At 36.9% G+C, this 22,198-nt stretch overlaps 1 protein-coding gene across 6 annotated transcripts in view; it reads right to left on the bottom strand.

The window, feature by feature from the left end:
• The window catches only part of TUT4 (terminal uridylyl transferase 4), a 128,381-nt gene that overhangs the window by 11,059 nt on the left and 95,124 nt on the right, over positions 1–22,198 (bottom strand). For 2 of the 6 annotated variants that reach the window (XM_045291971.1, XM_004699421.2), the window contains exons 21-28: positions 20,871–20,948; positions 20,567–20,744; positions 20,247–20,294; positions 20,074–20,156; positions 16,235–16,350; positions 15,113–15,327; positions 14,121–14,221; positions 1,543–1,990 (exon numbers count right to left, since the gene is read on the bottom strand). In XM_045291971.1, coding sequence (XP_045147906.1) covers positions 1,543–1,990; positions 14,121–14,221; positions 15,113–15,327; positions 16,235–16,350; positions 20,074–20,156; positions 20,247–20,294; positions 20,567–20,744; positions 20,871–20,948 — 1,267 coding nt within the window. The remainder of the gene's footprint in view (positions 1–1,542; positions 1,991–14,120; positions 14,222–15,112; positions 15,328–16,234; positions 16,351–20,073; positions 20,157–20,246; positions 20,295–20,566; positions 20,745–20,870; positions 20,949–22,198) is intronic. The other 4 variants (XM_045291972.1, XM_004699422.2, XM_045291973.1 and 1 more) reach the window with 2 other exon arrangements.

The raw sequence follows: 22,198 nt of genomic DNA, 5'->3' as shown, positions 1-22,198 counted from the left end.
TTCCTGTGATACATCCCTGAGAAGCCACATAGACTTACCCTGATGCAGCCCTGGGTGCTGGAGAAGCTACGTGGAGACCCCTGCCAGCGCTGAGATGCTTACACCGCCACTGGATTCAAAGACTTTGTACCCACTGGCCTGTGATCCTCCTGCATTCGGCATCATTGTGTGTGTTTTGTGAATTTGAGGAGGACTTTGTAGATCAGTGTTGGACACATGGGCTAAGTTGGACATATGGGCTTGGACTGGACTGGGTTGGGATGCTTTCTGAATATATACTTACCCTATATATAAAACTCTCTCTTATACATATATCAGTTTCTGTGGATTAGTTTCTCTAGTCTATCCAGACTAACACAATGAGTATATACGGTAATTAATTTATAATGGATACATGGAACAGGCTAACATTACTTGAATTCACTGATCATCTTAAAGTCACTAAATAAGGAAAAACCAGATATCAAGTTCCTTCTGAAGTGAGGAAATATAAAGTACATAGTATTAATTAATAAGTATTCTTACAAAATTTTCTAAAAACCAAAAAGCAACCCTGAACCTGATTTTCAGTAGCTGTAGCTATCATCTTCTAGGTCATAAGGTGACAAAGACACATGTTAAAGGACATAATCAGCCAATCTAGAAGGTGGCAAATTCTACAGGACTACTACCTTATCTTCCTCAATAAGTATTTGGCTAACATGGGAAAAAACAACTTTTATAAATAAGACATATATAACAATCACACATAATGCATGTGCTTTGTTTGAATCCTAATTCAAATAACTAAGAATACTGCTCTTCAGATTAACAGGGCAAATCAAGTAAGAACCAACTGTTAAAGGACAGTAGGTATGGTAATGGCATTGTGGGTTTTTTTTCCCTTCAATCTTTTTTTTTTTAATACTTTTATTGGGAGCTCTTACAACTCTTATCACAATCCAAACATTCCTCCAATGTGTCGAGTACATTTGCACATATGCTGCCATCATCATTTTCAAAGCATTCTCTTCCCACTTGAGCCCCTGATATCAGCTCTCCATTTGGCGTTGTGTTTTTAAGAGATATAAACTGAAATTTACAAGCCAATATGATATAAGGTCTAGAATATGGTTAAGTTTTCAAGTTCCAAATTATTTTTTTGCCCCAAATTATTTTCAATAGGGAAGGCAGGTCAAGTAAAAGAATAGCAAAGACTGGTAACTGTTCAAAGCTGAGTAATGGATATTTATGTATATGGAAGTTCAGTACATTTCATTTCTGGCCTTTTAGGTATTTAATATATTTTTCAATAATAAAAGATTTTTAAATAATCACATAGAAGATAGGTATAAAACTTGATTTATAGGTTACAAAAAATGCTTTTTAAATGTGTGTATGTACATGAATATGGACATTCCAAAATATTACTTAGTAGTTAGCTCTAGGAATTAAGATTATACATAATTTGAAAAATTCTTTAAAGGCTCTAAAATAAGATATATATTGCTTAGATAATCAAGAAAAATGGGTAGACAGAAAAAGAAGAGAAGAAAGGGTTACCTGTATTCCCGACTGCACCATTGTTCACCATGGAATTTGGAGCCACAGGACGAGGCCAGTGTCCGTCATGAGAAGAGCTAGGAATTGCCACAGGTCTGGCAGCAGGCTGTGCAAAGATGATGCTGGGATCGTTCAGGCCAATATTACTGGGAGCATTGCCTGGTGCGGAGTGGATCACTGGGCCATGGATGGGCCAGGATGGGGCAGGGATTTGGAGAGGATGCATTGGCAATAATCCCATATTGTGCATGGGAGAATACTGAGTCGGTGGTGACTGGGGAAAGTTATATAGAGGCATCTGGACCTGATGGGGGGGCTGGGCTCCCTGCTGAGGTGGGCCAAGGTTGGACTGGGATACTGGTTGTGATGGACTCTGAGTAATGGCAGCTGATTGGGAAGAGTTTTGTGGAAATGGCTGAGGCTGAGGGGAGTAAGACGGGGAATCAGACTGCAAAGAAAAAAGAAGCATTTTCAAATTAACAAATATCTTCAATTTCATAAAAGAATAAATTATCAAAAAAATTGTGGGGTTAGTTACTTAAACATGTTAAATAGAACTCTATATGGTATATAATAACAGTAAAAAAAAACCACGAATGACATAATAGATAGATCCTGACAGAAAGGGAAGAAAATGTATAACACAACCTTAAATATTCTCTATGCCCACAAAAAATACCAACCAACTGGTTTGGAAGACTCCCTGAGATGCTCTTCTACCTTACACCAAAACAAAGCTGTGAGGTCACCGTGTAGCCAAATAACAAGTTTATGAAAAAATAATGAATGTCACCCATAAGTAATACGGTTCCTTAAAAAAATCATCCACATGAGACCAATTTACTTTAAAATGAAGGAGAGGATGTAAGGAGATAGGAAAACTGGATTAATAGAAACAGACCAACTAATAAAAATACTGAAAATATTCGCCCATCGTGAATAATGTTAACAGATGTCACTGAGAAATGAGTTACAAAGTCAGAGCAGCCAAGAGTTCAATTTTGGCTCTAAGCTTCTGTGACCTACAGCTTAAATTTCAGTATCTTTACTTGTAAAGTGTAAGTATAACAGAATGCTCTCAAGGGCTATTATGTAAATTCAATAAGGCATGTAGTGGGGAAAAGTTTGCAGAAAGATTGAGTTGATTTTGAAAAAAGCAAACAGAATGCATGCAAGCACCAAATCAGAACTGCAGGCCTGCTGGAGCAGCCAGGACAGGCAGGTAGGAAAACATAAGCAGTGGGTATGGGACCCAGCCTGGCTCCGGCAAGAGTGTAACACACACGGGTTTACAACTGTGGGTAATTTTAAATAACTGAAAAGTAAAGTGATAGGAATTGTTAGATTATTATTTATTGTAATCTTATAGTATTGAAGTATTTTATAATAAAAAGTAAGTAATGAACATATTACTTAGAACACTCAAAATTATTAGCTAAATTTATTGTTGTTGTTATCAAGGGGGCTTCAAAAATTTTTGGAAAAATCATTACCTTTGAATTCCATTTTTCCATAAACTTTTAAAAGCTCTATAAATAAATGTTTTCCCATTTTAAGAGTCTTCCTATTATTATTGTTCTTCAAATATTCTAAGTTGGTTTTTTTTCTTAAAACCAAATCACATCAAATTTAACATATGTAAGAACTAAGTGCTTGGAAGCTAGGTAGATCTGGATTTGAATCTTTTTATTTTTTTTATATTCAGTTTCCCAATTTTGACCAGGCCAATACCTATTAGTCCCCATATCCTAATATCTATTACTCTGCATAGTCACACTAAAGATTAAGTTTCTCACCAGATAAGTGGGTGAAGGGAGACAGCAGATGATGTAAGATATGAAAATAATAATATATAATTTATCAAGGGTTCATGAGGGAGGGAGGGTGGGGGAGGAATAAAATGAGCTGATATCAAGGTCTCAAGAAGAAAGAAAATGCTTTGAAAATGATGATGGCAACATATGTACAAATGTGCTTGACACAATGGATGAATGCATGGATTGTGATAAGAGCTGTAAGAGTCTCCAATAAAAGTATTTAATAATAATAATAATAAATTAAGTTGCTTTAGCTCTGCAAGAATTAAAGTCTCTCCTCATTCCATCATAAAGACATTACCATTTGAGTTCATGTCTAGCAGATTCATTTTCCATATATGTATTAAGAGACCCACTGAAGTCAGCTATTTTCTAAAACATGTTATAAATCTAGGAAAGTTCAGCAAGTCTATGTCCAACAAGTAATCACAAGATCACTGAAGCAATTAAGACCAATATAGGAAAACAAAAACAAGTGTTATTTACCCCCACTGCAGTTAAAGTCCATGGAATTAAACTGTGAGTGGATATATATACATAAAAAAAAAAAAGGCAGGTTTAAACTGTGGACAATGTCAATACTAAACAGAGAGGTACAGTACTATCTCGTGTGAGTCCACCCTAAAGTTTTAAACTCTTTAAAGCAGCAAAAACCTGTGCAGAAAAGCTGAATGGATTTAGCCCCATGTAGCTGGAGGAGGCAGTTATCTTCCTCTTCCCTCCACTTCACAAGTGGCTGCTTTAGCCTTGGAATTTGGTGCTTGAGCAAGAAAGGTAAGAAGGAATTTCCTTTAGAAGCAACCTAATTCTTTGCTGATGCTTAGTTAAAAGTGACAGAATTTTCACATTCACTGATTGTTCAGCTTGTAATGTAAAAGTTAGCAAGAAAAAAATAACATATCCCAAATCACCCAAACCACAGCCAAAGAGCTACAAATTTCCAAAGACTTTCACATCCCATCCTTGTCCATAATTCTCAGGAAAAGTGGAAAGAATGAATGGCACACTAAAAACATCCTCACAAAACTAGCTGCAGGAATACAGCAGACGTGAACCACACTATTGCCTACTGCCTTGCTGAACTCAAAACCCTCCCTATAACACCTTAATGATCAGCCAATTGGAATTAATGTACGGAAGACCCTTGGCACCTTTTACAGCATCCATCCAGAGGGACCCATTACTTTAGACAGCCCTACACTACAAACAAACCTGCTGTGAAAGACAGCCAACCACACCCTCCCACTACCTACACAAAATCCACCATACACACAAGTGCCCTGAGAACGGATCCTGTTGAAACTGTTTCCAAAAAAACCCCTCAAACCCTGGTTGATGGGTCCCTTTGAAGTCATCCTTTCCACATTCACAACAGCAAAATAAAACAAAAGACACCCTGGGTTCCATTTCACCTGCTTAAAGAAAATACCTAATTCCCCTGCTAGCCGCCCCCCCCACCCCCCAATCCTTCAGTTGTATCCAAGACCCCATAAACTCTCTTAAGTTAAAAAATAACCAAAAGCTGACTTATTTACTAGTTTATTTGCTTTTCTAGAAAACTACCATGAGAAGTACAGCCAACACCTCCTGGGTTCCTTTATGTGGCCTATTATTTTTGTTTGTTTAGATCGCCATTCTTAACCCCGCTTTTATCTGTTCTCTCTTTTAGCAGCAGTATTTACTTCCCATACTGTTACAACACTTATAGCACAGAAATGTTGTGTCTCCAGAATGAGTCTTGACACTACTGCTCAGATGTGTAGAAGACCTAACTAAAGCCCTGCAATGGTATGCAGTGGTAACAGTACAGTGACCAGTTCCCGAGAACTGCTAACCTATCTGTGGCTTCAAGGGACCTTTCTAGACAACACTCCAGAGCAGTTCATCTTTTTTACCTTTTCCTTGTTATTCTTTAGGAAGTTTCCCCCCAACTGTAAAAGGTGCCAATTATAATCTAAAATCAGAAACAAAAACCTAGTGCATAGCACAGACCCACACAATGAAAAACATGCCCCAATATTGCTAGATTTGCCTGCCATTTTCCCCAGCCCAAACCTGAAATTTCCAGGAAATTCAGAAGACAGCTACTTGGTCAACTGCCTAAAAGAGGCTTATTTGTGTCCATTCCAAAGATAGGTGACCCAACAGAACACTAAACCTATAGAACGCTATCATTGATATTGAACACAACTAAAACTTTGCTTAAGATCATTCTACTACAGTTGCAGCAGTGCATTGACAGGCAACTGCTAGAAGTTCAGGCCGGATTCGGAAGAGAACAAGGGAAATTATGGATATGTTAAAGGAATCCTGGCTCAAAACAGAATACCAAAAAGATGTTTACTTATGTTTCATTAACTATATCAAGGCATTCAACTGTGTGGTCCATAATAAACTGTGGGTAACCTTGAGGAGGGATTTCCTGAACACTTCATGTGCCAATTCGGAACTTGTACATGAAGCAAAAGGCAGCTGTGTGAAGAGAACAAGGGAATACTGCATGGTTTAAAATCAGGAAAGGTGCGTGTCAGGGTGGTATCCTCTCACAATACTTGTTCAGTCTGTATGCTGAGCAAGTCAACAGAAAAGCTGGATTCTATGAAGAAGAATGTGGCATTAGGATAGGAGGAAGGCTTATTAAAAACCTGCAATATGCAGATGACACAACCTTGCTTGCTAAAAGTGAGGACTTCGAAGCACTTGCTAATGAAGATCAAGGATTACATCCTTCCGTATGAATCTAAGGAAAACCAAAAGCCTCACAACTGGACCAAGACATAACAGTATGATAAATGGAGAAAGGGCTAAAGTTGTCAAGGACTTTTTCTTGCTTAGATCCATAATCTATGTTCATGGAAGCAGCAATCAATAGATCAAAATGTATTGCATTCTGTAAATCTGTTGCACAAGGCCTCTTTAGAACATTAAAGAACAAGGATGTTACTTTGAGGACTAAGCTGTGCCTGAACCAAACAATGGTAGTCTCCACTACAACATATGCATGTGAAAGTTGGACACTGTATCAGGAAAATGGAAGAATTGATGCATTTTTATTGTGGTACTGGAAAAGATATTGAAAAGTATCATGAACAGCTAAAAGGACAAACAGATCTGTGTTGGAAGAAGTAAGGCCAGAGTAATCCTTAGAGGCAAGGATGGCAAAACTTCATCTTCCATACTTTGGACATGTTGTCAGGAAAGACCAGTCCCTGGAGAAGAACATCTTGTTTGGTAAAGTGGAAGGACAGTGTAAAAGAGGAAGGCCCTCATGAGATGGGTTGACACAGTGGCTGCATCAATGGGCTTGGGCATAGGAGCAATTATGAGGATGGCACAAGACTGCAAGGTGTCATTCTGTTGTGCATGGGGTCACTATGGGTTGGCGTCAACTCAGTGGTACCTAACACAACAATAAACCACAGTAGCCCCAATTCCTCTGAGTGGGCCATGGCGCCTAGCATAACCCTTCCAAAACATATGGATTATTCTCAGATAAAATCTTAGCCAAATACCAAAATAACAAAGTCACTCCAAACAAGAAACTGCTCTGTCCTTATGAACCGCTGACAGATCAAACCAATGTACTATTTCAAGCTCCCTTGTGCATCAACTGCACTTGGAGCCCAGCCTATCTTGTAGGTGCACTCAGCCACAACAGTCCAAAGCCACCATTTATCGTCCCCTGCCTGCTGACAACATAACAAAATCCAAAACCAAACTCATCATAATCCCAGGAGGATTAGCAACTCCTAAAACATTATGATATACTGGTCCACCAAAATCCTACCAACCCATTCCCCCTACTTGACAGAACAAACGGGGTTTTGTCAAGGTCAGGCTATTTCAAGCAGCACACCTATGCACCACCCACCCACCCCACCCCCACCGCCTCCCTGGACCATGTGCACAAAAAACACTGACCAGGCAAACTAAAAATCATGGAAATAACATCAAAACTGGCAGTTCAAGTAGACCTGAAGAACTCTTTATCCATTGTAGAAAACCGAATGGCTCTAACTCACATCCCTCAACCCACACATCAGTTCAATTACCTAATAGTCTATCTAACTTTAGCCACTAGCCTTCAAATATGGGGAAATTATAGAGGTAACCAACCTTCACTGGTGGTTCTCACTGGAAACTGATGTATGCCTTGAGAAAGAAGGATTCTTCTTACTATGAGGTACCATTATCTGTATCTGTCTCCCCAACAAATTGGACTGGATTATGTACAGTAGTGTATCAGATATCTAATGAAACACTGCTTCCAGCAGAATACAGAATACCTGTTCACTTGAAACACCACTATTAGCTATAAGGCACAAACATGCCACTCACCTGATTCCCCTACTAGGCTTAGGCCTAACCTCAAGCATGGGGCTGGGAGTAGGAGGAATAAACACAGCCCCGTACTTTATGCAAACTTTATCATGAAAATTACCAGAAACCCTAACCGATATCTCAGAAGGAATTCAAGTCTGGCAAACTCAGTTAGACTCTCTAGTAGCAATAGTCCTAAAAACAGGAAATTAGACTTCTTTAACAGCAGAAAAAGGAGGCAGTTGCCTAGCTTTATAAATAGACAGCTGCTTTTCTATCTCTAAGCCAGGAGTGGTCCAAGCAATAACCTCAAAATTTAAAAACCACCATAAAACTGCAGCAACAGGTTAATGACACCTGGGATTTTCCCCCTCTGGTCCTCTAAAAGGGGTGATACCTTTTCCAGACCGCATAGCAGCAATAATTTCTTAAATTGCTTTTGTATCTCATATTTCAGGTCTAGTCATGAAGCTGGTGACCAGAATCATTACACTGTAATTCTAGCTCCTACTTAAAGACCTAACCCAAAACAGTCTCCTACTTGAGTCCCAGCGGCACAGTAGCCCACAAGTAGCCCCACTACACCCAAATGCAACAGGAAGCAGCCTGAGATCAATATCCCTCTTCCTTACAGACTACCAGTTAGCTGGGAATGAAGGATGATGACTCACAGACACACACAACTCCCACACACACCCTACCCAGAATCTTCTTGTGCAAATTATACAAACACCGCCTGAAGAAACATCTTGTTTAATAATAATCTCCCACCTGCCTGCAGATGACCATTTCCTGGAAGTAGTCAAAACCACAAAACGCCACCTACCAATGCACCCAAAGACTATCCCCTTCACAGTCAAATCCAAACTCCCTGCCATTGAGTCAATGCTGACTCACAGTGACCCTTTGCGGTTTCCTGAGACTCTTAACTGTTTGAGAGAGTAAAAATTTCTTTACATCACCAGGGCTCCTACTGAGTAGGCCTATAAAACCTTGCTAGTCTGTACAGAGAGGGCTTTTTGACTCAGGTTTCCTCCAAAAAACCTTTTCCCCACCATTGAGTCTCTTTATCTTTCCTACAACATATACGAGGGGGTACCCCACCAAAACCAGAATTATGCTGGGCGGAGCAGTGCTTTTGTAGTATACATTTTCCTCACTAGGTGAGCATTGAACAACTCACTCTGAGTTAGTGCACCCAGTGGCATTGCCTGGGAAGGTTCTCTCTGGTCACAGTGATTTTTGTAAAAGCAGTTTCGTTCAAACCTCATTTTTTGTGATGGCTGATTTAAGAGAACAGCATGCAGCTGTGAAATTTTGTTTCCTGCTTGGGAAAAATGCCGCAGAAACCTTTGAATACAGCTTATAAGGACAGCACTATGGGAAAAACCCAAGTATACAAGTGGTTTTCCTGTTTCTAAGGAGGTGGAATGTTGATTGATGACAAACCTCATTCTGGACATCTGTTAACTTCCTGAACAGAAGAAAATGCTAACTCAGTGCATTTGGAGTTTGTTCCACCAGATCAGACTGTTAAGCTTCCTTTGTAGAGGTTCTGAAATGATTGCGTAACAGAATGCGACAAAAAAGGCTTGATTTGTGGCAGATAGGGGATTGGTTTTGCTACCGTGACAATGCACCTGCTCACGCAGCCATCTCAGTGTGTCAGTTTTTGGCAAAAAACAACATGCCTCTCTTGCTCCACGCTCCTTACTCACCTGACCTCATTCCATGGGACTTCTTTTTGTTTCTGCGAATGAAGAGGGACATGGAAGGATAGTGATTTGATGACGTAGAAGAGGTGAAGGAAAAAAACGAGGGAGGTGTTGTCAGCCATCCAAACAGAGGAGTTTGAAAAATGTTTCCAAGAATGGAATCGCACATTTGACAAATGTATTAAGTGTAATGGAGAATACTTTGAAAGTGATAAGGGTGTTCTGTGAAAAAAATTTAAATAGATGACTTTGACAAAAAATTCCAGTTTTAGGGGGTTACCCTCTTGTATTTTAACAAATGTGAAACCCACAGCTAACATTATCCGGAGAGGAACTAAAAGTTTTCTCATTCAGATAAGGAACAAGACAGAGATCCCCACACTTACCACTGTAACTCAACATTGTTTTGGGAGTCCTACTCAAAACAATTTGAATGGTAGATGGGGCGGAGGGTGGGGTGGGGGACAAGGTATCCAAACTGGGAAGAAGGAATAAAACAATTCCTTTTCACAGATGACATGATCCTAATACATAGAAAACCCAAAATAATGCACAAGAAAGCTATTGTAACTAAAAATCAATTCAACCAGGTGGTAGAGTACAGAGTTACCAAAAAATAGGATTTCTTTTTATTAACAGTGAACAAGCAGAAAATGAAAGTATGGGAACATACCATTTAAAATATCATCTAAAACCATAGAATACCTAGGAATAAATTTAATCAGAAAGGTTAAAGACATATATAGCAAACTATAAAACATTACTTTAAAAGTTATCACTAGTAAAACCAAAAGCTGGTTCTTTAACCATGCCAAAGCACTAGCTAAACTGACAAAATTAAAGTAATTAATCAAAGTAAAAGATTATACTGCTTAAAAAAGAAATAAAAAGGATAACAAAATCCTATGACAGTTATACTCCATCAAATTAAAAAACATAAATGAAGTGAACAAATTCCTAAAAATATCTAAATTATTTAATCTAACAGAAAAGAGGTAGGAAGTCTCAACAGATTAAATCCATACTTAAAAATCTTCCAACAAAATAAAAGTTCTAGACTAGACACATCACGGGGAATTTCACCAAACATTCAGAGTAGAATTGTCACCAACACTATTCAAATGCTTCTAAAATACAGAAATGGAATAAATACTAAGCTCATTCTATAAGGATTTCATTTTACTTGGACCCACAATCAATGTTAATGAAAACAGCAATCAAGAATTTAAATTACGTATTGCACAGGGTAAAATCTGTTACAAAAGACCTATGCTATTTAAAGTGTTAAAAAGCAAAAACGGCAGGCATCAAAGAACAAAAAGTCATATCATTGTAAATGAGGGGGAGCGCAGAGTGGAGACCCAAAGCCCATCTGTAGGCAACAGGACACCCCCTTACTCAAGGGCCTCAGGGAGGAGAGGAGCCAGTCAGGGTGCAGGGTAGCAACACTGAAACATTCAACTTTCCTCTAGTCCTTAAATGCTTCCTCCCCCCCCCCCACTATCATAATCCCAATTCTACCTTACAAATCTGACTAGACCAGAGGATGTACACTGGTATAGACAGGAACTGGAAACATAGGGAATCCAGGATAAATGCCCCCTTCAGAACCAGTGGTGAGAGTGGTGATACCTGGAGGGTGGAGGGAAGGATGGGTAGAAATGGGGAACCGATTACAGGGATCTACATTTAACCTCCTCCCCCTGGGGGATGAACAAGAGAAAAGTGGGTGAAGGGAAATGTCAGACAGTATAAGTAAGATATGACAAAATAATAATAATTTATGAATTAAGAAGGGTTCATGAAGGAGAGGATAGTGGAGAGGGATGGGGAAAAATGAGGAGCTGATATCAAGGGTTCAAGTAGAAAGCAAATGTTTTGTGAATGATAATAGCAACAAATGTACAAACGTGCTTGACACAAAAGATGGATGTATGGATTGTGATAAGAATTATATGAGCCTCCAATAAAAGGATTTTTTTTAAAAGCAAAAATGGCTCTGGTATTAAATAAACAAGCTATCCTGATTCATAACAGCAGATGGGAAAAATGTATGACATACATATTATAAAAACATGGTGTACAGCATGACCAAGTACAATTTATTCTAGTAGTGTAAGGAAGGTTCAGCATTAGACAGTCTGTCAGTGTACTACACTACATTAATAGAACAAAAGAAAAGATCCACGTGTGTATGGATTGTGATAAGAGTTGTACGAGCCCCCAATAAAATGACTAAAAAAAAAAATCCCCATGATCATCTCAACAGATGTAGAAAAGGCATTTGATAAAATTTAATACACTTTTCCCTTGTAAAACCTCCATTAAAATTAGGAAGGAAGTTCCTCAACTTGATAAAGGGAATCTATAAAACCCCAGCAGCTAACATTACTCTCATTAAAGAAAGATTGAGAGCCTTCCCCTTTGAGAATGGGAAAAAGGCAAGGATGCTTGTTATCCCATCTGTTAAGTACTGGAAATCCTAACCATAGCAATAAAGCAAATAAATAAATAAAGGGAAACATGTAAATTTCAATTTGCAGGTGATATGACCTCATGTATTACAAAAACCAACACATTCAAAAGAAAGGTTCTAGAACTAATAGAGTAATTCAGCATACAAAAATCACTTCAGTTCCTACATACTGTAAAGAAAAATTGAAAAGGAGATCAAGGAACGAATTCTGTTTACAACAGACTCTTAAAAGAATAATATGCCTAGAGAAAAACCTAATAGCGAAGTATGTACAGGGCTAATGCGATGAAAGCCGTGTAATACTACTACTACAAAAAATAAAAACAGATCTAAATAAAAAGGCATTCAATGCTCCTGGACTAGAAGATTTGATACTGTGGAAATGTCACTATTCAAAGTGATATATAGATTCAACACAATTGCAATAAAAATTCCAACACCATGTTTTACAGACTAGGAAAAACTAATTCTCAATGGACAGGCAAGAGGCACCAACATAACGAAAGCAATTTTGAGAGAAAAAAAAAAACTAATGAAAAAGCTACACACTTCCCAATTAATAAACATACAGCTATACTAGTGAAAAATTTCAGGGACTGGCTATTGACAGACATATGGAATAAAATTGTGAGCACAGAAATAAAACCATACATGCATGATCACCTGATTACCTACAAGGACACTAAGTTAATTCAAAAGAGGAAAGAACAATCTCTTCACAACAAATGGTGCTGGGAAAATTGTATTTTCACATGCAGCGAATGAAGCAAGATTTATACCTCACACCCCATACAGAACTAATCCCAGATGGACAAGGGGCCTGATGTTAAATCTAAAACCCTCAAATTATTCTAAGAAAATGTAGGGGTGAAACTATAGAGTCTAACTTTTAAAACAATTTAAATATAAGAAATCCATAAGCAACAGAATACAAAAAATAGATGATTGGGACTTTATAAAAATTAAATACTTTTGTTCATCAAAGGATTTGATGAATAAAAATACAACCTTGATTAGTTCAGAAAAAATCACTGGGAACCACACAGGTATATTCAGTAAGGGTGTATATCTAAAATTCATATAAAACTACTATAACTTTTTTTAACTGCTATAACTTAACAATAAAAATTAACCCAATCAAAAATTAGGCAAAGGATACAGACACACCACAAAAGAGGATATCCAGGCAGCCAACAAAACATAAAAGGATACTCTGTGCCATTGGCCATTAAACCAAGCCAAACTCACCAACACTGAGTTGATTTCAGTTCATAGTAACCTTATAGCACATAACAGAGTTGTTCCTTTGCATTTCCCAGGTGGTTAAATCTTTATAGGAGCAGAAAGCTTCATCTTTTTCCCTGGAAGTGGCTTTTAGATTTGAACTGCTGACCTTGAGGTTAGTAGCTCAGTATATAATCCACTATACTACAAATCAAAATTTGAGATACACTTCACCATTATTAGAATGGCAATGATAAAAATAGAAATAAATAAGAAATGTTACTGAGGATTTAGGGAGATCAGAAAGCTATCATTACTGTAAAATGGAAAGCAGTAAAATAGTGACACAAATGTTAAAAACATGAACCCATGGAGCTCTGATGCACCATGGGTTACGCATTGAGTTGCTAACATTAAAGTCAGCAGTTCAAAACCATACCATCAGCCATTCTGAGGGAGAGAGATGAAGCTTTCTCTGCCTGTAAATATTTAGTCTCAGATATTTATTCTCACTCTTATTGAGTGAAATAAATCAATAAAAGGCCAAATGTATAATCTCAAATACATGAAATAACAAGAATATAGAGACCAATGGTTATTAGAGGTAACCCGGAGGAAGTTGGGAGACAAAGAATCAGTGTCTGGGAAACGGATTATGAGTAAAATAATGATAATATTGGCAAATCTTATATATTGCATTAATAGCACTAACTCTCTAATATATCTCAATTTCATGTCTATTTTTAATAATTATGACACTTTCCACTACTAAGCAAGGGCTGCAACCTCAAAGCCATTATTTTAATTTAACCAACAACTATTGGGTAGTCAGTACCTTATTTTACAACTTAGGAAACAGATTTACCTTACTCCAATGCAATGTTTATTGGACATTAGGTGCCTCTAAAAAGCATTACGTAATCTGGAGGACTGTAGTTACCTGTCTGAGACAGGGTTCTTGATTACCCTTCAAAGACAGCACTATCTTCCTGTCCAGACTAATCTATTGGCAAGAACAGTACTCACACATTCTGAAGACTGTCTAGTCCGTATGGGTTGGTCCCCCTGTGGCTGAGCTGAACCAGCCACTTGCTGGGCATTGACCAGGTTGCGGACCAGTTGGGCTGCTAAGAGAAGACATCACAACAGAAACCAACAGATGAAATAACAGAAAAATGATAGTGCTGCTACTGTATGTATGACTATTAAAAATCTCTATTATGTAATAGTCTCAAATCTGAGATTTTATAAAGTTGGACTTTTAAACTATGACTAGTACTAAATAATTATGCCACACTACTTTTCTAAAGGAAACAACTATTTATTTAAAAATAACATTATGCAATAGTTATCTGAGTATCTGGAAATCAAACTTCCAAAATAAATGTTCTTTCAATAGCTTCCACTTGGGAGTTTACTGGATTATTTGATTCTTAAAATTTCTATGAAATACAGGTTGTCTCTCATCCTCACAAGAGCAGTGGGTAGAGCTATCATTTCTCATACATGTTCCCAGAGGAGAACGTCTGACAAAAAGTTTGAACTTTTGAGAGGCTAAAAAAATAAAACTGACTCAAATCCAAAGAGCTTATTGAATACAATAGACTGTTGAAACCTAATAGTAAACATATCCAAAAAAGCAAGACCAGAAACCAGTCACGATTAACGTAAACACTGACTCATAAAGATACCCTGTCTGTCAGAGTGGAACAGACCTGTGTAAGACAGCCTTTACAAAAGCTAACTTTTCAGAAACATGGTGGGTCTTTCTTCCGAGGTGCCTCTCGATGGACTCAAACCTCCAAACTTTCTGTCAGCAGCCGAGCATATTAACTATTCACATCACCCAGGGACTCTGAATATATCAATCCAAGTACTGTTCAAAGTATGAGTCCTACTGTATAATTTTAATCTCTCTAAGAAATTATACAACTACAACTAATTAGCAATCAGGTCTTTGGCATGAATACACATAAATTACCATATTCCCATTACTGGTTTTAGCTTTCTCTATTTACCTGCCACACTGCTGTTTCTCAGCCGGGCTAGCTTGACCTCCGGGCACTCCCTTCGTACATGCCCTGCATCTCCACATATAAAACACCGGAGATCTCTGGGGTCTCTATAGTCTCGAGTGTCGTGGAGGTCCAGAAGATCCCTGGAGTCTTTATCTTCTTCATTCCCTTCTTTATCTTCTTCACTGTCTTTCTTCTTTAGTCTAAACAGTAAACTGCTGATACCAATAATGCGGGGCTAGGGACTTGAAACTGAGTGAGTCACAGACAGAACTAAACTATGAAAGAGTCCACAGTCACAAAAGGAATAACATGTCTTTTGTTTTTATGCATCATCTGTTTGAAAGCAAAATATCTTACATTTATAGCATACCTACTCATAGCAAAAATTTGGCATTCCAGTAGTTTTATAATACAGTACTATAAAAAAGCAGTTAATATAGAATCTTGGGCTAATAACACGCCTTAGAGATTGTGATTTACAACTCCTTTTTACAGAGTAAGAAGCTAAGAATCAGAGAAATGTCTTGCATAGTTATCTGTTAGCAAAATACCAATGAGAAAAACTAGCAGTGTTTTGTCTGGAAAGTTACAACTTCTTGATATCAGCCAAACTTGATGAATGAAGAAGGGATTGTCTTGCCCATAAAGAGCCCAGGTGGAGAGTGTGAGTATGTTTCATATATGTCTTTTGAGGGAGTAGATAGGCTATATTATTCTTGAGGTACCTATTATATACAGGTACACTTTACAGCATACAACTCGATTCATGCACTATATGTTAACAGTTTGCATGACTTTGAGGTCCTCAGCAAGAAACCCATGTTTTGATCATCTTTCTCTTGGTTCTTATCACAGCTCCTGGCACATAGTAGGTATCAATCAATGTTGCCTCAATAAACAAAAACAAAAAACCATGAAAGAATGAATGAATGGTGGGATATAACATTATAACACAAATAAGTCATAACCCATTATAAAACTCCACTCAAATGTACATTTACCTAAAGTTCAATTTGAAGCCCTTAACTTTCTCACATAGCATTTTAGCATTTCTAAAACAGTTGTAGCTATAAATTGGCCTAGCGTTTACTTTTCCTATAATGTATATAATCATTTGCCAACCTTCTCCTCTTAGGGCAGTCTTTCATGTAGTGGCCTATTTTTCCACACACACGGCAACATCGATCATTGGGAGCCAGTTCTCCATCTGTTAATACTCTGGAATCAAAGAAGTATTCCTAGAAGGAAAATATAATTTTACTAAGAAAAAAAATCTCTGTAGAAGCTTTAGAACTAAATGAAAATAAAACAAAGCTGCAAAAGTAGCTCTAAGAAGAATTATCCACAAATATTCCACTATAAAGTATATGAAAATAAGATTCAGAATGATTAACATCAGAGTAACTGGAAGGGTTAGCCAGTTTATATCTATATTCACTTCTGAATCCAATCGCTCGCTATAGGATCTTAATAAAACCAGATACTACTTTCATCCTAATTTTAGAGATAAGGAAACCAAAGCTAAGAGTTCACGTCAACTGCCTTTAAGTGAAAAAAAAGATTCAGACATAAGCCTGGCTACAAAGTTCATGTTTTCTACTATGAGTCAGCCTCTACACGAACTCATTTTTTATAAAAAAGTTTCTGCTGATCAGTCCTTTGATTTACCATACATACTCAAGTATAAGCCAAGCTGAATAACAGCCGAGACACCTAATTTTACCATAAAAACTGCATTAAAAATGTACTGAAAAACTCAGCATATACACGAGTACATACGGTATTTAAATATGTGATTTATATACAACTTCTATGAACATTTCACAGTTATCACATAAATGAAGATGTACCTAAGGAGAAGGTAGAGAGCCAATAAGCACAAATGCATTTTCTTAGCTTTACCCATTCCTGCAGTGGCTGCAATATGGACTCAATATGGACTCAAACACAAGAACAACAGAGGATGGCGCCAGACTTGCAGTGTCTCATTCTGCTGTACATAAGGGCCACTATGAGTGGAAGTGACCCGATGGCACCTCACAACAACAGCTCCTTGCTCATTCTTTTAGACTTTGGCTCAGTTTAGTCACAAAAATTATTTGGACCTAACTGTACTATACTTCTGAAGTCATGAAAGTATGCCTACTTAACTCTCTGAAAATTGATTTAAAGACAAGAGAAGCATGCTCTAATATGGTAAAAGTAAAAATGGCAGACAATAACAAGTATTGGTGAAGATGTGAAGGAAATGGGATGTTAAATACTGATGGGAATGTAAAATGCAGCCAGTTTGGAAAACAGTTTGACAGATCTTCAAAAAGTTATATGTAAATTTATATATTAAAAAAAACAACACCAAAAGCAATGCTATCAAGTCAATTCTGACTCCTAGTGACCGTACAGGGTAAGGTGGAACTGCTCCTATCTGTGTTTCTCCCTCAAAATGGCAGGTGGTTTTGAAATCCTGAAGTGGTGGTTAGCAAGCCAATGCAAAACCACACTACACTACACTACTGGGTACGGACCCCAAAAGGATGACAACATATGTCCATACACTCAAAATGTGTACACAAATGTTCACAGAAGCATTAGTCCTAACAGCCAAAATCTGGAAACAAATGTCAAAATGAATGTACTACATCCAGACACTGAAATAATAATTGGCCATATAAGAATTAAGTTGTGATAGATGCTACAACATACATGAACTTTCATCATATAATAAGTGAAGGAATATGTCTTTTGGTCAAAAGACAAAGAGCTACATATTATACACCTCCACGTATAGTGCAGAATAGGCAAATCTGCAGGGATAGTAGTTGCTTAAAATTAGGGAAAGGAGGAAAAAGAGTGGTTGACATCTCATGTACATAGGGATTTCTTTTAGATAAGATGAAAATGTGCTAAAATCAAATAGTGGTTATGGTTAGACAATCCAGTGGACTAGAACAACAAGGAACTGTATGCTTTAATGGGTGAGTTAAATGGTATGTGAATTATATCCAATGAAGCTCTTTCTCAAAGAGGATGAAAGATAACAATGTAATATCTTCATCATCATATTTTCTGACATGTAGAAACGAAGCCATCTCTAAATTCCCCCAACTGCTTAAGGCAGACGAAACCTAGGCAACATCCTGAATTTGTTCTCCTTCACTGAACACTTCCAATCAACTACCAAATTCTAGCCCTATTTACTCCCAAATCATCTGTTGAACTTTATTTCATCCTACCAGTTCAAAGGTCTAGACAGTGGGTTGACAAAATTTCTGTGTAAAAGTCAGAAAGGAAGTATTTTAGGTATTATAGTAAAACTGAAGATAATATGTAAGTTTTTATAAAGAAAATAAACCCAGGGAATTTTTAATTGGGGAAATTTAAAATACATTAATAATAATAAATGAGTTCATTTTTATCTTTACACATTTACTAAAAAGAGGACTAGAATTCTCTTTTGGGAAGACAATACTTCACTAAAATGAGATTCAAAGTTAATGTTCTCTATTGTTAAAATTGATTACAAATGTCCACCTGTTAATTATGACCTATAATAAAATTCTATGTATTTAATCTTTTAAAATGTTCATAAATGAAAGGGCTGAAGATTCATTGTAGAAAGAATATAAAAAAGGGGTCTTAAGTGCCTGTAGTAGGACTAGTCTTTGATAAAAGGAGAGCTACCTACAGATTACGGCATATTTATAGATCTGGTAGCACAAAGTTGAATCAGTGCTGATCTAATAGTATTTACTGTCCCAGAGAACAAAATCACCTAGGAAGAGTGGGAGATGCACTGGTGAAAAATGGGATAAAGTGCAGGGAATATCGAGTCTTAATAAAAAGAAACAAAGCCTGAAATAACTCTTACAAAATAGGAGATAGCAGTAATTAAAGAAATTTCAGAGTATAAAACATTACTGCAAATCCAGTTGAAGATTAACTTATGTAGATTAAACTGCCCGGCTTTATGATTTTTTTCCTCCATTATAATTTGGCTGCTCAAATATGGCAGATAGTGGGTAGACGGCTAAATTCCTATATAGTTACACACAAGAGAGTACAAAAGAAATAATAAAGATTGGGGGAAATTAGAGAAAAAGCTGGAGCTTTTGTCTCCTTAGAGCTGTCTGCTTCCTTTAAGATTGATAGTTTTGTGAGTCTTTTGAGTCAGAGTGGGTCTGATGGCACTGGGTTTATGTGTAAGCCAGGATCCCTAGTGGCGCACCAGTTAAGCACTCAGCTACTAGCCAAAAACTCAATAGTGGAAAACCTACCAATCACTCCACAGGAGAAAAACACCTGACAATGTATTCCTGTAAAGATTATAGCCTCAGGTGCCCTAAGGGGCAGTGCTGTGCTATCCTCCTGGGTTGCTACGAGTAGGAACGGACTCGGTGGCATATAACAATCCATCAAATAAACAAGTCATGTCTCTGGGTGGCAAAAGCAATTTATACTCAAGTAATAATTGAATGGTTGGCACTATGCTTCAATCTGCTGCTGTAAAGATTATATGGCCAGCAAAACCTTATAAAGCTCAGCTCCAGTGACACATGGAGGGGAGAGGTCACTACGAGTTGGAATCAACTCAGGGGAACAAGCTTCGTTTGAGTTTATGTGCCAGACACTATAGTAAGCATGGATGAGAAAATGGTAAATCTTACAGACAAAGACCCATTCCTCAGTAAGCTCAGAGACAAAAAGAAAGAACTTAACTAGAGAGATAATAGATATGCATCAGAAAATGCCTTATATGTACTTTATATAAAACATAATACTTTGTATAGGCATGTTTGTGTGTATGAAACAGAATTCATTATGGGCTATAATAAGTGCAGTAAGAAAAAATACAAGAGAACTTTGTTGTTATTATCAATTTGGAAATGATTAAATTTCTTATTCTTTGAAAAACAGTCCTATATAAAAAAGAAAACATTAAGAACTGATTTATATAAACTTACGGCTTCTCTGCCTATGAGAGGATAAAAGGGGGTACCAAAAAGTTTCCTTCCATTGATAAATGCCTTCATGATGAAATTGGTCACTATTGAAGAACAATAAAGATATAGATATTAATGCATAAAAGCTTTAAAATTTAGGAAGGATATTGCTTAAACATACTTTTAAAACTTACTTTTTCTAGAAACTCCAGCACCAAGGTTATGATTCAAATCAAAAGGGTCTAGAAAATAAAGAATTGATTTTTTTAAATTTAGAATTATGTTCATGGTAATAATATGTTTAGAGTCTTATACTACGTATACTCAGACCATCAAACATGGCAAATTGTTCTGTAAAAATAATAGATTAAGGGATGCAAATTGATAACAATTAAATAGAATGGTCTTCTAAATCCTAACATGTTTCAGTTTCCCACCACAATTAACTTGGCCAAACAACACTCTGGCTTTTTGTTATATCTTGTTGCTGAATTAGTATCAGCTAAAAGATTACCTTCGATAGCAATGCATTTGGATGTCCATTGCTTCTCAAAAGTTGTCAACAGCTTTTTCTGCCGAATGCTAATTACATATTCTTTGAAATCAAACTCCTCTGTATAGAAACGAAGTAATCCCAACCAAAGTTCTCCTAATGTTTCTGTGTTCTTTCCAAGTGATGGTAAACGTTTTTTCTACATGTGAGTTAGAGATAACAAAACAGGGGAAAAAATGTAGTTATCTAAAATATGAGCAGCAAATCCAAATAAAATTAAATTATGCAAATCAAAGAACATTCTTTAACATAAAGGCTATATTACCAGTTCTTCTGTTTTATCAAAGAAAAAGGCATTCCATCCATCAACCATTCTCTGTGGAATCTGTTTTCCATCAAAGATCTGTATGTTAAAAAATTTAATTTTAATTAAATTTCAAGCCAGTCATTCTGAGGGATCAAATAATTTGGAATAAATTTAGAATCAACCTGTGATACACATATTGAATATTTTTATTTAAAATTACATACACTAATGGTATAAAAGTCAATGATAAGTAGTCAATGAGTAAAGAGTATATCTGAAAGACTAAAACTGGCAAAGAATATCTTAAAAGCATTATACTTTCCAAATGATGCATTTAACATTAGCCATCTGGTCTATCAAAACACACCCAATCCAAATTTCTTGAGACAAAACAAAAGAAACAAAAATTGCAGTGTTATCAAAGAATAATAGTGTAGAAATGCACCAAAATAATACATAATGATTCTGCATCTAAATGAACTCAGTAGTAATACTGGCTTTTGCTTTTGTTTTGGAAGCAGGATCTAGTGCCTTTAGTCAGTTATCTGTAGGCAGATGAGGCTGAGAAACACCTAGGCTTTTCCCTCCCCCTCCCCCTTAATAAGGCAATTTCCCCTGACATCTTAACAATGATTACAAATCTTCATTATTAATTAAGTGTAGTCATTTATTGTCCAAAAGAAAATGTGACAAGGAAAATATGAGGCTATTTTAAAAGAAGAAAAGTATCTCCTAAGGCAGAAGAACAGGAACGGCTGAGGGCAAGCAATTTGGAGAGCTTTCATTTAAACAGGAGATCTATACAATGAAGTAGTTAAGTGCAAAAGTTTACAGTTGCCAGACATCATTTCTAGTCTTGTCCCCGCCAGTGACTCCAGACAGGACAATTATCCTCTCAGTTTTCCCAATGAAAGTCAGAAAAAATTACATTAAAATCCATTAATGTTTTTCTTTTTCTCTCTCTTTTAATCTAACCTTTTCTAAAATGCAACCTTCATTGGTGGGCCAATATGTAAAACAGATAAAACCACAAATATTCTTATCAAATCCTGATTAGAGAAAACATACCAACCTATTTCTTATCCAATCCCTCCACGTATTCAGGGACTTTTCAGAGGTTCCTTGAAACCCCTAATGCTTTCCAGAATACATTTTAAAACAACTGAATAAAGTAAATACTGTGTTTTCCCTTCTACACAGAACACTGGTTTACAAAATCAATTACATGCCTACCCCTTCCAACCCCATTCTTTTTTTTTTTTTTAACATTTTATTAGGGGCTCATACAACTGTTATCCCAATCCATACACACATCAATTGTGTAAAGCACATTTGTACATCGTTTC

This window comes from Echinops telfairi, unplaced genomic scaffold (assembly GCF_000313985.2).
Source record: "Echinops telfairi isolate 266 unplaced genomic scaffold, ASM31398v2 ScPeMD7_443;HRSCAF=831, whole genome shotgun sequence".
Classification (NCBI taxonomy): domain Eukaryota; kingdom Metazoa; phylum Chordata; class Mammalia; order Afrosoricida; family Tenrecidae; genus Echinops; species Echinops telfairi.
The sequence above is the reverse complement of the archived record's forward strand: the minus strand, read 5'-3'. Positions and strand labels throughout refer to the sequence as shown.